At 39.0% G+C, this 17,469-nt stretch overlaps 1 protein-coding gene across 3 annotated transcripts in view; it reads left to right on the forward strand.

Moving 5' to 3' along the window:
- Positions 1 to 17,469, forward strand: part of CCSER1 (coiled-coil serine rich protein 1) — a 494,606-nt gene that overhangs the window by 235,138 nt on the left and 241,999 nt on the right. For all 3 annotated transcript variants that reach the window (XM_044428521.1, XM_044428522.1, XM_044428523.1), the window contains exon 5: positions 17,343 to 17,463. In XM_044428521.1, coding sequence (XP_044284456.1) covers positions 17,343 to 17,463 — 121 coding nt within the window. The remainder of the gene's footprint in view (positions 1 to 17,342; positions 17,464 to 17,469) is intronic.

Genomic DNA, 17,469 nt, shown 5'->3' on the forward strand with positions numbered 1-17,469 from the left:
TGCCTACCTTCACCAATGGGGTTTCAGCCACTTCCCATGAAGCCTATTCCATACCCAATTCCATACCATGCTATAGCAAAAACGAGGAGGAGGTTGCTGATGGGGTTGGATTATTCACAAGTGGTGATTGTTCACGGTTGCTCCTAAAAGGAAACGTGATTGCCTTTTTCATGGTTTCTGCTATCATTATAATAAAGAGAGCACATTGTTCTCATGACATATAGCCTGAGTGTTCTGGAAATACGTGTGCTGTGCCTGTTAGCTGGATTTTTGCCATTGTTCTATGGTGTACAGGCAGAGAGGCACATGTTCTGCTCCCAGATAGAGGGGACGGGCCAATGCCTGGCCTCAGTATAAAGCAGTTCCTGCATGTTCACTTAATCCCTTCCCCATAACTGCAGGCCCTGGCAAATGTCCCTGGCTTTGGGAGATGTCAGAGAGAGTGGAAATCTCAGCATGGGAAAGTCAAGCACCACTTGTTGGCTTTGTATTCCAATATTGCATTTCTCTGCAGATTAACTGTGGAAGACTGGGGGATTTTGGGGTGCGAATTGGGTTGCTACTCATGGGTGTTAAGGCTTGCACCTGAGAGCATTCTCCAGAGATGCTCTCATTGTAAGAAATCGGGTATTAGCAATGAGAGAAAGAGCTCTTTTGGTGCTCTGCCTTGACTATGTTTTTTCCAGACCTGCTTACCTGGCCTGCGGCTTGGTTAGTATTAGGTACCAGGTGGAGATTTACATATTTGCAAATGCCTTTGCTTGATTCTAGCTACTATTGCATGCTGTTTTTTCTGCCAATGCTGCATTTATGTATTCTAAACAGTGGTATTTTTGTTTTTCACTCACTGTCAAAAGACCAATTTTAAAGTGGGATAATAGCATTTTAAAATCTAACTATCATTCAATGAACAGAAATGCATCAAAACAAGAGTTAAGCACATCAATACTCAGGGGGTTTAACTAAAGAGGGACATCTGTCCACTTTCACTACTATATATGCATACACATACATATGACATATACTGCATTTTTGTATTTGGAGTACTAAGAAATCCTTGCCATGCCCAAAATACATGCCTAATTGGGCAAGATTTAATTTTTTTTTTTTTTTAAATCACACAACACTTTCATCCATAATATCACTGGCTGCCAGGAAGCATGAAAAAGTATTCCTCTGGTGCTTAATTAAGCCTTACACTTTAGTAAGAAAAACAGCCAAACAATTAATTAATGATTAAAAATTAACTCTGTTCTTTGTATTGATTTATGTACATAATTACTACTGCCATATTTTAAGGCATACGCTGTCCTTTGTATAAATGCTGTAATAGATGGATGTTTTGCATGACATTACTTAAAATTAGCATTAATATTAGTGGCACAGAACCATGGAAATGACAGTGTGTAAGTACAAGGTGCTCATTTTACGTCTCTGTGTGCATCAAATATGCTTTAATCCTTTGTGCCAAACAACTCGAAAACTGAAGCTGCTTTATTTTGTTTTTTGGTTTTTTTAAAACATGCCATATTTTTTCATGGAGATAAATTATTCAGGTTTGAAATGCCTGTTTGAAATGCAGCTCAGAATTTCCCGAACAATGACACTATCCCTAAGAGATTTGAGTGTATGCTGAGTTGCACCAATTAACATCATAGAGAGGTTACTGCACTGTGGAAAACTGCCAGTTGATGGCATTTAATAATATTTCAGATAAGATGTAAAAAGCTCTGGCAAAAATATTGCCAGGAACACCCCCCCCCCCCATCAATAGGTAGGGAGACAGGTTTGAAAATTGTGTCTATTTTTAACTTCTGTGACTTTTCAGATCTAAAAGCATCTAATTTCAGCAAAATGATAGTTTTATTGCTCAGTAGTTGAAATTTGCAGTGTGCATGTGGACTTAATCTGTGTAAAATAATAATAAAAGCAAACCACAGAACTCGATGGACATATTTAGGGAAAAATAGCTTAGAGCTGGATGTACCTGTGAATGGCCTTGTCTAAGAGTCTGCTACATCTGACCTGAGCCCAGTACTGATTAAATGGGTAATAAAACTGGTCAAGCTGGCAAATTCAGATCTGGGACCATGTTCTCAATGAACATTTTAGTTATTTTATCTGACCTTTCTTCTACAGAAGTTTTGGCCAGTCCCATCAGCACCAGTCAGAAATCTTTGAAATTCTACTCCGAAACTTCGGGAAGGCACCACTTTTAGGGAAAGCTGCATGTTTTCCTTTATCCCCTTTATTTTTTGGCCCATCCTTTTAGTTTAGGACTGAGAAATGGTAACCCTGGTTGCCTTGTGATTCTTCCTGCCTGTCTAGTAAGGTATGGCCCTCAGCCAACTGTGGGTTGGTTTCCAAGAATGGAGGAAAGAACTGTTTCTGTTGTGGCCCCCAGAATGTTTCTCCCTGTACCAGTCAGGGTGTATAGCTGCCCCACACCTTACCCGTGGTCTGCTGTCACTTGAAAATGTCTATGGAATTTTTATTTGAGTATAAGATCAAAGGAAGAAGAAATGAAAAATGATGGAAGGTACATCAGTAATTGAAGACCTGCAGATGATACCATATTACCATAAAAAGGAGTAACAGATTGAAACAGCTTCTGATGAAAGTGAAAGAAGAAAGTGTAAAAGCTGGACTGAGGTGGAACTTTAAGGAAACAAAGAATATAACTTAAGCAGAATTAGACAACTTTGATGACAATAATGAAGCTGAATTTGTGAAAGATTTTGCATATTTTGGCTCCGTCAATTTGAATGGAGATTGGAGCTGATAAAATTGGAAGACTGAACTTTGAAGGATAGTATTGAAAGAGCAAGAAAAATGATCAAATGTAAGGATGAGTCAAAGTATTCTAATATGCAAATTATTCTATTCCAATTACTTTATATGGGTGTGAAATCTGGACAGTGAAGAAAGCTGACAGGAAGAAAACTGATGCACTTTAAACGATGCTTGAGGAGAGCTTTGGAGATACCCTGGACTGACAGAAAGACAAACAAGCGGGTCCTCGATCAAATCAAGCCAGAAGTTTTCCTCCAAGCAAAAAATGACAAAGCTGACCCTCTCATTCTTTGAGTGCATCATGAACATAGCATAGTAGAATAAATAACGACACACAATCATTTCCTTCAACATTTTTGCTCTCCTGAATTTTCCATCTGCAGTATATAAAGACAATCATCGCTGGCTAATTTTTCACTTGCATTAGTTGACCCATCAAGTTTTTTGTCAAGTTGGCCCAGAATTGTGAAACCTATCTAAAGTGTTGAGACGACTTACAGTATGACAGTCCACTGTTCACAAATTTTCACAAGTTTCACATTGTAGCACTGGATGGATTCCTGGATGTCCTGAGGGATTTTCTGGTGGATAGAGCAGGTGACCCTGTGGAGGCTCTGGTCTTGTTCTGGAATGGTGAAAAGAGGCCATGGGTGTATCTCCTGCGTTTCCCCACTTGCCTCATCGTGTCTGCACTGCCCCAGTGTTCAGGCGATGAGGCATAGTGATGTAGTAACGCAGGGTTTATTTTGTGAACGCCATTGCATTCCTAAGTTCTGTGTTGTTCCGGATTGTTAACATCTGCACCAGTGATTGGGGTCCCCAAAAGGTCTGTGGTCTGCAGTTAAAATTTACATGCATATTGAAGACCTTTATGTTTTGTCTTTGAGATCTTGTGATTTGTAATGCCTGTCTTAGAATTTTTAAGACACAACTGCTGGTTTGTTTGGCCAGTTTTATAGCATTTTTTAGGATCACAATAAATTGATATTGCTATTATACTTTCAATATTTTAAACCAGTTTGGTATATAGTAAATGACAAGGGCTATAAAATACTTCAAATAAAATAAAAAATCAGCTCCAATAGTAAAGCATTGTAAAAGGTGTAGCACAACAATATTCCTGAGGTCAAAGAAGTCATTTAAGAAGTATAAACCAACCTCAAGCAACTAACTAAAGGATTTAGTGCTGTAGGCTTTCGTTATTTCAAGGCTTTCTCACAAAACACTGCAAGGAAAGGAAACCATTGAAGGAACGTTCTTTCTTAAGCATAGTTCACTTGCCTAGAATCAGCTTGAGTGTGTTCAGTTGAGCTACACTGCACTGAGCTGAAAATTATTTAATCCAAACAAGTATCCTCAGTGTAAACTGGTCCCTTGTGCATACATCTAAATACATTCGTCTCTGCCCGTGGGCTTCTGTTGGCATACAGCTGGAAGAACAAATACCGTACAGGTTTGTGACACTTCATATTTATTCCAAACATAATTAATAAATGGCAATCAGACATAACAGACAGAAAAGCTTTCTCAAGGGCCCTGAGTTTAGTCAGTTGAAATTATGCTCGATGTCAATCATGACCATGGCTCGTTAAGCAGTGGCATGATTGGCCCACAGGTTTTAATGAACTTCCTTTGTTTACACCAGATATGATTCTGGTAATGAACTGTGACCTCATTTAACAAGTGCATTAAAAAAAGTCGTGGTTGACATGAATGATAATAGGAGCATTTCAGTATACACCTTACTGTAGGTAGAGTGTGGCTGAGTTGTATCTGATCAGAAGCTTAGATCTGGGCAGCTTTGAATATTCGAAGCTTGCTTTAACACTAGGGGCTTTCTGCCCATTTTGCATTGTTTTTCCCTACTGGGCATTTTGCACATAAATTGGCTTAGCACTTCTAAATTTGTCTTTAAGAGGAAAAGATTCTTGGCACAGTAGTGTAGTGCACTCATCCTTTCCACACTTGGTCCCTGCTTCTGCAGTTCAAAGGATCCATGCAGCTGGGACCATGGAAAACAGTGCACTGGAGTGCATTAATTTGGACTGGGCAAACTAATGGGGATTCCTATGAGTTAAGATGTGATTATTAGTAATTGTCATTATTAATAAGAGAGAAGAGAATGTGGAAGACATGTGCCTTATGTATGTGTTTTAGACTTTGCATTTGTATTGAAAGCCCTCTTGAAGTACAAGCCCCTTTAACCATTATATCTAAAAATCTAAAATCTAAAAATGGCTTCAACAGCATGTGTTACTCCAGTTGTCCTCCAGCCTACATCTGCCATCTTCCTGTTGGCTGTACTGTTGACTGTACTGGAAGGAGTAATAGGTCAAATTACCTAGAGAAGTACAAGTTACTTAGGCTTGAATTAAGGGAGTTCTTGCTTCCTTGGGTTTTGCAGTACAGAAGTAAGATCTAAAACAGATTCAGAAGGGCCATCTTTTGTGTTAGAAATTCTGTAAGTTTATATATTGTTCTGTTGCTACAAAACCAAAACTGAAGTCAATGCACTGCAATGTATAGAGTGATATTTGACTGAATTGTTTAAACCAGTGCAGATATCTGGCAGCAAAATATAACTGGTATTTACTTCCTAAATACCAAACTGTAACTGTAATATTTGTCAGAAGCAAATCTGTACCAATTTTTGACCAACAGAAGCAAACGAGTACTGTTCAAAGTAGTGGCCAACTGAGACAGTGATTGTCCAAGAGAGACAGGAAACAGTGACACTGAGCAAGAGCAAAAAAAAAAAAAAAAATTGTTTGTTTATTTATAACTCTAATAAATAAATTGAGCAAGAACAATAAAATGTGAATATTCTCACAATTAATGGCTTTATCAGGTAATATTTCAAACTCTCTTTTCTTTGACAACTATTTTCGACCCAAAAACTGAAATCAGGAAAAGTCATTACTAGAATTTGACATGTACAACATCAGCTTTAAATACATTTTTTATTTGTTAATAAACTGTAGTCTCCTTTGACAAAAGTCAAGTCTCTATTTTAGACACATTCTGAAATTTCAGTCAGCCAAGATAATAATTGCACGCTAGAGATTAAAGGAAATTATGTCCTCATAAGTAGCAGTTTAGTGTACTAATTAGTAAAATGTTCTTAAGTAAGTGCTAATCATGAGTGTGATCATGCGCTCCAAAATATAGTTCATTTCAATGAGATTAAGTTTAAACAAGTAGATAGCAAATTCAGCTTGTGTTTTAAAACCGAGACATATTGTTGGTTGTCATTAGGATCTCTTGTTTCTCTAATTTTTAAGGTATATGACAGGAAGGACCTGCACATCTGTTGCTTATCACATTCTCTGATGCATTCTTTTTCGTGTTGCACTTAAAAACAAATTTCTTCAGTCTGCTTCAGAGGTCTGGAATAGGAACTCCCACCGATCTTTCTGCTGGCTCTTGATGCCTTCTGTGTTGGATCATTGCCTGCCATTTTAAACCTTTCCCATTTCTTTCTACTTAGTAATCAATCTCTATTGGAAGGACTGTGGTAATTTTTGCAAACTATCTGTTGTGGAATAATTGTTTAGGCTTCATCATCTTTAGTAATTTGCAACATGGCATTTTTTAAAAAATCATACATACAAGAGAACTTCTTTTTGAAGATGGACTGACATGTTTTGAACTCTACAGTTCCCCCCGACCTCTGGGAATCTTAATACAAAAATGAAGGAAATAATGTGATGGAGTAATAGCTTCCATTGTCAATTCTGTACATGTAGTACCATCTGTCCAATTTATAGTTCCTAATACTATTATTTCAGACATTCCAATTAAGTGAATGAATACATGCAAGTCACAAACAATATAAAACTTGTTTATCAAACTATTATCATCCTTTTTCCCCTGGTGTAAAACTGTTTCCATCCTTTCTATAATGAAAAACTCATATTCTTGACTTGTCGGCTGCAAAGGAATTATTTCACGCTGTTATTTTTATGGTGTTTCAAAAAGCACAATCACATGGCACCTAGGCAGCATCTAGATGGCCAAAGAATGTTTTGGAGACCCAACTAGGAAGGTGGAAAATCTCCAGGACCTTGTAGCTAGGTCTCCAAAAAGTTTTAAATCCATGTAGCATGTACAATTGTGCCTCTTAAAATTCTGTAAACATAATAGTTTGGAATAATTCTTAGTTCACTGGCAGCATATCTAAGTGACTTTAGAGATGCAAGAGTGACCTTAGAGATGGGCTTCATGTGGCATTCCAGGGGATAGGGAGGAGAGGAGCCAGGTGATTCCAAGATATGAAGTATCCTGGCTGTGTCTTGGTCTCCTCCCCTTTCACTCTGAAGCACCTGAGCCAGATGCCTGAAGACAGCTATTTAGCTGCTTAGCATGGTGAGAGAAGCACCAAAGTGGGGTTTTCCTCTTTGCTATCCCCACCTTCTGCAGGATGTGCCCAAAATTTTGCCTTTAGAGAGTTAAGGGGATCCTGATTGGATCATACATGAAGTAAAGGATGATTTCTCTGGAATTAATTAAGAATGGAAAGCAGAGAAATGATCATTTGTAGAAACATTGTCATAATGAGAGTTTGAAATAAAGTATTCCAATGTTAAACTGTAATTTTCAATACTCATTTAAAGAGAAAGGCTTTACCAACAAGTTTTGTATATTTGTTCATTCCCTTTTTGTTTTAAGTGAAAAACTGTTGAGACAATGCAACCTAGTCAGTGATATATTGTAGTATATGTACACAGAGTTATGTACATTTTATCAAATGACAATGAAATGTATCCAGAAGTGTCTTTCTTTATTAATGTTGAATATCTTTGTTCTGGTCTTTAAGCAATGGCATCCAGAGAGAAAAAGCCAATAATATTGTACAGGCAGACCCTGTGTTACGGATGAGTTCCCTTCCTGAGAACATGAAAATTTGTCTTTAAATTGAATTTGTATGCAAGTCAGATCATATATAGTCAGCTCTTCACATTTGTGGAGGTTGGGGCACAGGAGCCCCATGAAAAGGGAAAGACTGTGAATATCTCTGGCCCTTCCCGTACCCAGACTCCCCAGTGCCTCCTCTTTGCAGCAAGGCAATGCTTGAGAGATTTCCCTCCCCAGATGGGCAGAGCAGGAAGGCATGCTTTGGAGGCCTCCCTCTCTCCCCTTAAGCATCATTTTTCTCTATGGTGTCGCTTTGGAGGCCTTCCTCTCTCCCCTTTCGCTTCCTCTCTCTCTATGGTGATGTTGATTTCTTGCAATATTTTTAAAAAATTAATAGGCTTTATGGCAGTTTGCACATCAGTATGGACGGTTCGTAACTCAGACACTTCATGACTTGCAGACTGCCTGTATATTAACATTTAATGCACGTTCAGTTTCTGCTTATTCTATATTTTGCACTATTGTGTGAAAAATACAGGAGCAATGCTAAGTTGCAGAACACCCATTGGCATGCAGATGTTCCCTGGTTCTGTCCTTGGTAACTGCTGTTCACGGGATCAGGTAGCAGGGGATGGGAACAATTTCTGCCTGAGATGGTGCGAATCAGAGTGGACAGTGCAGGGTTCATTACTTCAGTAGTCTGACCTGGCAAAAAGACATTTCCTTACCTGCTAGGAGTGAAGCTAAATCAGTCACCTTTTGTACACGATCTCGTGCAAAATCTTACAAAATCAAAAGAACTACCTCAACTTTTACTTGTTAAAGTAATATACTGTAGGTATTTTCCTGTCAAGCTGTTGCATAAGTATTTTCAGAATACTATGAGCAGCTGTTATCCTTCAGCTTCCTTTTTTGGTTATGATCCCATGGAACCAATCAATCCATATTACATATGCGTGTAATGCAAACATCAATACATTTCACACTTGTTGCTAAAAATAACACCAGTTTCCCACAGTCCCATTGTGGTATTTCTCACTTAGTTTGCTGTGATTTGGGCATCGGTAAGTAAATTTTTACCGAATTTACTGGGCTCTAAAACGTTGGGGTTGTATTGGAATTCTTTCCCACATACTAAACTGGTGGAAGGTTTCACACCAAGAAAAGGAAGTACTTCTTCATATAGTGTATAGTTAAACACTGGAATTCACTGCTACATGAAGTGGTGATGACTACCAATCTGAATGACTTTAAAAGGGGCTGGACAGATTCATGAGGGAGGAGGCTATTGTGGTTACTGGCCTTGCTGGCTAAGTGCTAGCTCCTTTTCCAGAGACCGCATGCCTGAGGAGCTTGGGCAGGATGAGGTCTTGCACTCATCCTGCTTGAGGGATCCTTTGAGCAGCTGGATTGCCACTGTGGGTATGGATTACTGGACTAGACTGACCTTTGATCTCATCCAGCATGGCTTTTCTTATCTTCTGAAACAACAGATCCGTTTTGGAGATGTAGATATGTTGGTTTAGCAGAGTGGAATATCTTACATTTAACCATCTTGTTGTGAGCATGCACAAGATACGATGTGTTCAGAACCTATAAATTTATTTGTATTGCCATCCTAGGATTTTCATTTGTATATTTATTTAATTGTAAAATATAAATCATACAACTTTAACACTTCTTCACAAAAGGAGGTAGGGGAGCTTGAAGAGTATCCTGCAAAGTGCTATTCAAAAAGCTCTAATTTCACATAAATCCTTTGGAATCCTTAAATAGCAAATAATTTTAAACAGAATAGCAGTATGCCATCTCTTTAAAGACAGCCCAGAATAGGAATAGCACTACTCCTCAGCTATTGCATAGGAATCCCTTAACTCCCAGTCAGATTCTGGGGTTAGTAATTAATTCTTCAAATAACATAGTGTAAGAACTGTAGCATCTGTGGGCAAAAGGTGGCCTGTTATCTCTTTAGCTATCCTAATGACCTTTCTCCAAAATAGGTACACAACCGGGCATGTCCAAAAAAGCTTAAACAAGTTGACACATGAAGCAGTCCACTGCCAACATGCTTCAAGTCCCCTTAAGAAATATAATTGGGGTAAGATCCGGTGGATACTGAATGAGATAGAAATGTTTTAGGTCTACATGTATTCACTCTGTGGGTTAGGTGGAGCTCTCTCTCTCTGACTTTCTGGCATCATCTTCTGACTAACAGCAGTGGGGTCAATATGGAACTACCTCAATTCCAGCCACCTTCACAAACTAGCTGTGGGATGTAGTGAAACTTCCTGGCCACTGAGTGTCAGTATTTCCTTTTAAGAATCGACCAACTAAGGGAAAATGCCTGAGGCATATTCTTATGAATTAACCTAACTCATGGGAGGTTACAATAGGGAGGGGTTTTTTTCCTACAATGTCATATGATCTCCAAAGTAACTTTGAGAATTTCAGTAAGGGCAATGTGCTCTTTGGCATTTGCACAAGTCCTGAAGGTATTAACACTAGTGCATGTCATTCAGTTGTACTCTGAATGTATTGTCCGTGCACAATGGATGGTCTACATTGCATCAAGTTTTAATTGCCTGTTAGATGGGCAATTAACCCACAAAAAGCACCATGAACGGTTTTGGGATCCTTGTCCTGTTGTTTGTTTCTCCCACCCTTTCCTTGGGTTAATATTTGCAAATAAGCCACACTTAAATTGGGTCACTGTGGACTTGTTCATGGTTACTTGTGTAACGACAGTGACTTGCAAAGGGATATATTTATATGCATCCCCTCCCTCCCTCTCTCTCTGTCTCTCTCTCAGGCACACGCACAATCCCACAAACAAACTCAGAGTGTACAATGAATGCTTTCTCCTTGCATTTTAAACAGCTTACATGTGGAAAAAAACACTTTTTTAAAGATGTTCTTGATTTTGACCTTAAATAAAATGAGTGGGATCATTTTATTTGCTAATGGATAAGTCATACCATAGAATTATGACACCTACTGCAATTTGGCAGAATTATCTTGATGGTTGTGGCTCAGCTCTGTAATCTACAGCGAAACCTATAACTCAGTTGAACACACACTTAAAAAAAATAATGAGCAGGTCACAAACAAGTTGCAAACAACGATGCTGGATCCATTAAAACGTGACATCTTCCTTCATAATAATAGCTTGATGAAAAGTAATCAGGGTTGTCTTTTTCTCCTACGCTGCCAAATCAGAAGCGCAAGCACCACATTATCTCAGGACCAACCAACCCTTTAATAATACATTCTGTACTAAATTCCATTTCTTAATGCTGTGATGTTTGAATTGTTTAATGGTCGGTTGTTCTGTATTGGAGTCCCACGCAGAGGCAGGGAAAGCCCTCTTTGTTGTAAGTACATAGCAACTATTCATACCCAGCATTGGTGGCATCTGAATGTATAATAGGGAGGCTCACAACAGACGTGACTTTATGATGTGTCTATCAGAGGCATCTCTTAAAAAAACCTTTTCAGTAAGAATAGGCACAGCCCAGACTGGGATCCTAGCATGGCGTAGGCAAACATTGAGCCATACTAGGATTGTAAAGTGGGTGTGATTGTTAGAACCACATGTCTGGGTCTTCGGGGGGCTGTGGCAGTGCATGGAAGGAAAAGGCAAAGGGAGGCATAGAATTATTTTTTCTCAGTTCAGGAAGCAGAAAAAGGTCTGCAATGTCACTCCTAGTCCTTACCATCATTCCGCTGAGACAATATGGTAAATCCGGGTACTTTTGTTTTGCACAGTAGTAGAATCTTATGCATCAGTGAAGCATACAATGCTGAAAACAGTGTAAGCAGAGTTTCAAAAATGTATATTGGATGGTAGAGGGTCATCTCTTCTCTTAAGTGGGCATCCAAGAAAATTCCTTGAGTGAAAAAGTTGAATGGAACTAATATCCAACCCCAACTGAATGGACTTGAAAAAAGTCCTAATGAGAAAAAAAAACTGTATGTGTATGTGTGTTGCTTAATAGAGCTGTTAATATACTTAATAATTTTTGAATGGTTCTGAACCAAGTAGTTTTCAGAAGGGTCTGGCCAAACATTGACTTTATGAATTTTGCTATTCTTCAATATTCCACTGGAGGCTTCTATGTGTGGTAGGAAGGTGGGGGTCCCGCAAGTGTGTGGCAATGTAACCATTCAGCTTCGGAGGATAAAAGCAATGAAAACATACAACTCAGAATAGAGGGGAATGACTAAAATTACACCAATGTCCATTTTTGAGACATGCTTTTCTTTACAAAATATGATTCTGAGAATATTTGATTTGTTTATCATTTAATAATGATGTAGACCAAAAGCATACTTTTTATCACCAAATTTGAAGGACCCAATAGCTCTTCAGATACATCTCATTTGACTGTGCAAGTCAGCACTAATCTTTGCTGTTATGTCCTCATCTTGATCACACAAAGCAGATATAAGTGCATCCTTGGTGACTATTGTGAAAGAAGGTGGAAAATAGACAAAGCTTGATAGGATGCAATTCATTTGCTAGTAATAGTCCTATTACAGTAATTATAGTTTTGTCATTGTGGTTCTGCAGTGTTTAAAGAACCTGGCCTGTGGCTTAATTGCAAATTTATAGCAACTAACCCTTTGGGTAACATTGTCATCTACAATTGCATTATCGTAACTAAAGGATTAAAGAACCAAAGTTCTTCAGCAATTCTTATGCTGCTGATAACAGTTACCTATTTCATTTATGCCTACTGTAAGGCTTAAATATAAAGTAGAAGAACAGTCAGTTTAGCATCCCATGTGTGAATGCATGTATACATAGATGCACAATATTTAAGCTTGCAATATTCAGCTTACCTAGTGCTCTTGCAAAGAGTGGCCATTTGGGCATCATCAAGAAAGAGAGCAAAAAAGGAAACCAGTTTGTATAACCCCTGCATATGCTGATGTAGATCTGTAGACGAAAGTGAAGGCAAATTGCTGCATATGTACTGGATATCTACCCATGTACTGGGTTAGACTTTATGCTTTTATATAATGTGCATATGGGTGGGTGTAAGAGTATATCATTAAGAGTAAGATCAAAAAGAAGTATGCACTGTGACATAAATGCAATATATCTTGTCACAGTAGAGAAGATGGCTGACTTGTTTCTGCACAATTGGTTATCAAACTGCTATGTGTGATGAGCAATTTCCAGGCCACTGGCTGCTCTCCCATTTCATGGTTCTTCCTTTTAAAAGCAGAGTTTCAACTGCACACCATTGAACCAACTATGCTTCCATTTCTTTTTCAACCGTTACATTCTGTTTTATTTCAAAATGAAAGCAACACAAAGAAGAACTTCTTGTTGTTGTTAGTCATGAAGTCATGTCCGACCCATCGCAACCCCATGGACAACATTCCTCCAGGCCTTCCTGTCCTCCACCATCCCCCGGAGTTCACTTAAGCTCACACCAGCTGCTTCAGTGACTCCATCCAGCCACCTCATTCTCTACCGTCCCCTTCTTCTTTTGCCATCTATTGTTCCCGGCATTAGGCTCTTCTCCAGGGAATCCTTCCTTCTCATTGGGTGGCCAAAGTATTTGAGTTTCATCTTCATGATCTGGCCTTCCAAAGAGCAGTCAGGGTTGATCTCCTCTAGGACTGACCGGTTTGATTGCCTTGCAGTCCTAGGGACTCGCAGGAGTCTCCTCCAGCACCACAGTTCAAAGGCCTCAATTCTTCAGCGCTCAGCCTTCCCTATGGTCCAACTTTCACAGCCATACATTGCAAAAAGAACATACGTAATGGTAAATCAAGATTGCTGAAGAAATACATGAATTCACAAATTCCAGTTCTTAGTCTGACGGGAAGAAAATTTATGTATTTGAAACATGGTGGTAGAGGAGAGCTTTGAGAATATGCTGGACAGGCAGAAGTGGATCCTAGATCAAATCAAGCCAGAATTTGCCCTGGAAGTAAAAAAATGATAAAACTGAACTGAAGCTGTCAAAATTGGGCACATCATGAGAAAGCAGGACTGCCTGGTGAAGACCATCATGCTAGGGGAAGCTGAAAGCAGAGGAAGAAAAGGAAGACAAAGATGAAATTGATTGACTTCATAAACAAAGTCACAGCCTTGAATTTACAAAAAAATGAGTAGGGCTTTGAAGCACAGAACATTCATTCATAGATTCACCATAACTTGGAGATGACTTGATTGCACATTTGTAACCAATTTTATTAATCCTGTACTGTTGTTTTCAGGACTTTCAGTAGCACACAATATGTGGCATTGTAGCTGCTTCCAATCGCTTCATAAGGTCTTCATGCAGGAATTCAGGACCATTAAGCTGAAAATAACGAAGCCTAGCTTTAGGAGTTGCCCTTGGAATCATGGGTAGAACTTCATGATAGTAATCAGCAATCATGTTCTAGAACTTCTGCACTGTTGAACATTCCCCAATATTTGTGTGCTTGTGTGTGTGTGTGTGTGTGTGTCTTCATAAGAAATCTCTGTGTGTGTTTCTTTGCATGAAAATGCAATTCACTTAGGTTTCCATAAGAGTGGACCAGATATCCAAATAAGTATTCATTAGAAGGTGCTGCCGTTCATTCAAGTATTGAAATCTTAATAAGGTCCTCAATGGATTGCATTACTGCAGGTGACAGTTTATCTTCCCACTGTCGTACCATGAAAGTTTTAGGTGGCATGAGGGTGCAAAGAATCCATTTCAGATGACCATTCACTGATTTTCAAGAAAAATATTTGAAGAGAACATTTACCTGCATCGACAGTGGTGGTCTTATATCTTTGGATCCTTGTCATCACAGAACGTTTGATCTTTTCTTTGGTGTAAGGATTTAAAATGCTTCTCCTGCCAGCTTTCTTGCTAATTGCTGGGTCTCTGTCGTTTAATCTGCTGCTGCTTTGTGAATCCTTTTCCCTGTGTTCTTCTTAACCCAATTCTTATTTTGTAAGCTGCCTGGTGAGGGCTCAGCTCTAAAAGGCAGGATGAAAGTAACTCAATAAACAAGCTGATCAACAGCTTGATAGACAGGCAGGCTATGAGCAGTTTCCTTGCAGGCACCTTGTGCTCTGATTGCAGCTTCAGAATACTTTTCATTGGCAGGCATATGTTGATTGCAATACATACACATGTGTAGCAACAGAAGTATTGCAATTCTCTAGACATGACTCCTTTTTGTCTGGGGAGGTGCAAGGAGTTGACTGTGAGAAGATATGGGTCTGGGGACATCTGCAGACTTTGCACAGAAAACAAGTTCTGAGTATTTCTTGTTTCAAACCGAGAAAGTGTAGATGACATAAAGTAGGCACAGGCCTTTTAGATGTTTTGGACTGCAGCTACCACACGTTCCCACCAGCATGGCCCATATTCAGGAATTCTGGGAACTGTAGTTCAACTGGAAGGGGCCAGGTTGCCCCCGCCCACCATTAGAAAAACACATTTTTGAAAATCTGAAAGCCCTAATTAGGATGATATTGCCTGATGTATTTATACAGATGTTCAGATACCCATATGCTGTCCATGCATTAAGTTTGTACTCTGGGGAATGTTGATGCCATTGTGTGCTTGCTCTATTAACCATGCATACTTGAGTCTGAGTTGAAACTGAGGGTAAAGAGGTTGGTTAGGATGGTTCAATCTAGAATTGTAGAACAGAGAAAATGTGGGTCCAAGCTTCTTGTTTATGGGGAGGGAAATAATGCCGAAAAAAAAGCAGAACTTTGTAAATACTGCTCATACTAGTTTTGCCTAGAGTAAATGTTATAGTTAAGAACAAGATAACTAAACCGTGATTAAATTATCATAGCAGGGTTGCTAAGTAGCATAGGGTCTGATCCTTTTTGATTATATTTGGTACCTGATCACTGGGAATTGGATGGAATCTACCATGCTTTCTGAGTCACCCAGCAGCTGTTGTGTATTAATCATTCCTGATATTTTACATTAAGTAATGTTTGTAATGCTTCACTCCTAAGTTAAACTCTTAACCTTAAGGAGAAAAAATGTGTTTGTGGTTTCTGTTGTTAATACTTTTTTTAAGACTCTGGTAATGGTTTACTATCTCAGAATTATTAGAAGTTTTGCATTTACTGGAAAAGAATGAAAATGTGGGTATGTACATCATCCAAAGATCAAGGAAACCTGGCTTTAGTATTTATCATCTATAATATGCTTTCTAAGTTGTAAACTGCCATGGAAAGATTCTGATACTGCAAAGCAGCTAAGAAATGGATGCACTCAATACACATAGGTACACATGCATTTACACCCAGATCTTATGAATACAAGGGCTGTCTTATAAATATATCCAATGCTTTAACTAAAATTAGCATGCACATTTAGATCATAAACATGCCTCCAAACGTTAGCCATTAGTATAGCCTTCCTGACCAGGTGACTGCTAAAAAATTTAGACTATGACTCCCAGGAGTTACCAGTTGAAGTGCAATATATCTAGAGGCTGGGGAAGGAGAATGGCATTTGAAATAATCTTCTGCGATGAGAGGGAGATGTATATTTTTAGAAGAAAGGCATTTATTCTAAATTCTATAACAGTATATATTCCATTCATCAATAAGTTGAACTCTTGGGGCCAACCCTCTACACTGAGGAGGGGTCTCTTGTTTCATGTTAGCACTGGATATAGCCAGAAGAATTGGTGATAAAGCCATCAAAGTTGGAAAACCATCAGCTGGTCTACTCACGCATGCGCGTACCCCAAATAGCAACAAAACAGCATTAGATTTGTAGTGAGGCTTCATTTGGCATTTTCAAATCCCACAGAAGAAAATTAAGACTGATGATGGTACTGAAGTTCAGAATTAGAAAACTGGGCTTTTAATTGCAAAATTAATTCCTCTACAAACTCGTTATAAGCCGAGCCCAAACTTGAGCCTAGTTTAGGCCTGCCTTATAATCAGCAACATCACTGTTCCCATTCCTTCTCTTTTCTCAGAACGTGCCTGAGTGGACAGCATCTCTCTGTGCATGTGTATGAGATAAAGAATTGGAGAAAATAATGGGAGAAAGCGTGAGTGGCTGAATGAATGAGTTGAAAGAGACAGAAGAGGGAAAAGCTGGACCGCATACATTTTTGGTTAGGGCCCCATCTTATGCTAGTATGTATCCCCAGATCACTTCCTCGCAAAGGAATATAGTCCAGTCCTTAATGTTTGCACACCTTTGTTCATAATTTTAAGATTTGCATAGTATATGGGATTCTTTGGAATTGATTCATCAAAGTAGGGTGCATACAAACACTGCAGAAGAAATAAAATATTGTATACACATGTTAAGAATCCCAGGGAGGTAGAATGGATTAGTTTTTCTTTTTTTCACCTATTCATTTGGTGGTAGAACATGCATTCAGCAGATTTCTGTGATGACTCCATTATGCAACCATACCATTTAAAGTAGGTACTGGAGAATCAAGTTTCTGAATGCTCCTCCATGCATTTTAAGGACGACAGTCATGCCAATGAGCATGGGAAGGACTTCAAAATTGCACAGAAATGGTTTGCTTCTTTCCTTACTCACAGGGTAATTCCTTCAAACTAAACTACTTCACAGTCTTGCTGTGATGGCACAATGCTGCTGGTAAGTTCATTGGTGGCTACGTGAGAGGAAAACGTTACTATGATATTTGGAAGCGAAAGACATGCGTGCGCAAGTGGTAACGAAACTGCTGTCACTTTGCAGTGTGCCGGGAAGACTCACACCAATCTATAGTCTCTTGCGCTGCTGTGCTACTCACTCCCATCGAACCAGCCATTGAAGGGAAGAAGAAGGAGCAGCCAAAAATGCCTGAAGTGACCAAACAGTGAGT

Source organism: Varanus komodoensis, unplaced genomic scaffold (assembly GCF_004798865.1).
Source record: "Varanus komodoensis strain SLA01 unplaced genomic scaffold, ASM479886v1 scaffold2, whole genome shotgun sequence".
Classification (NCBI taxonomy): Eukaryota; Metazoa; Chordata; class Lepidosauria; order Squamata; family Varanidae; genus Varanus; species Varanus komodoensis.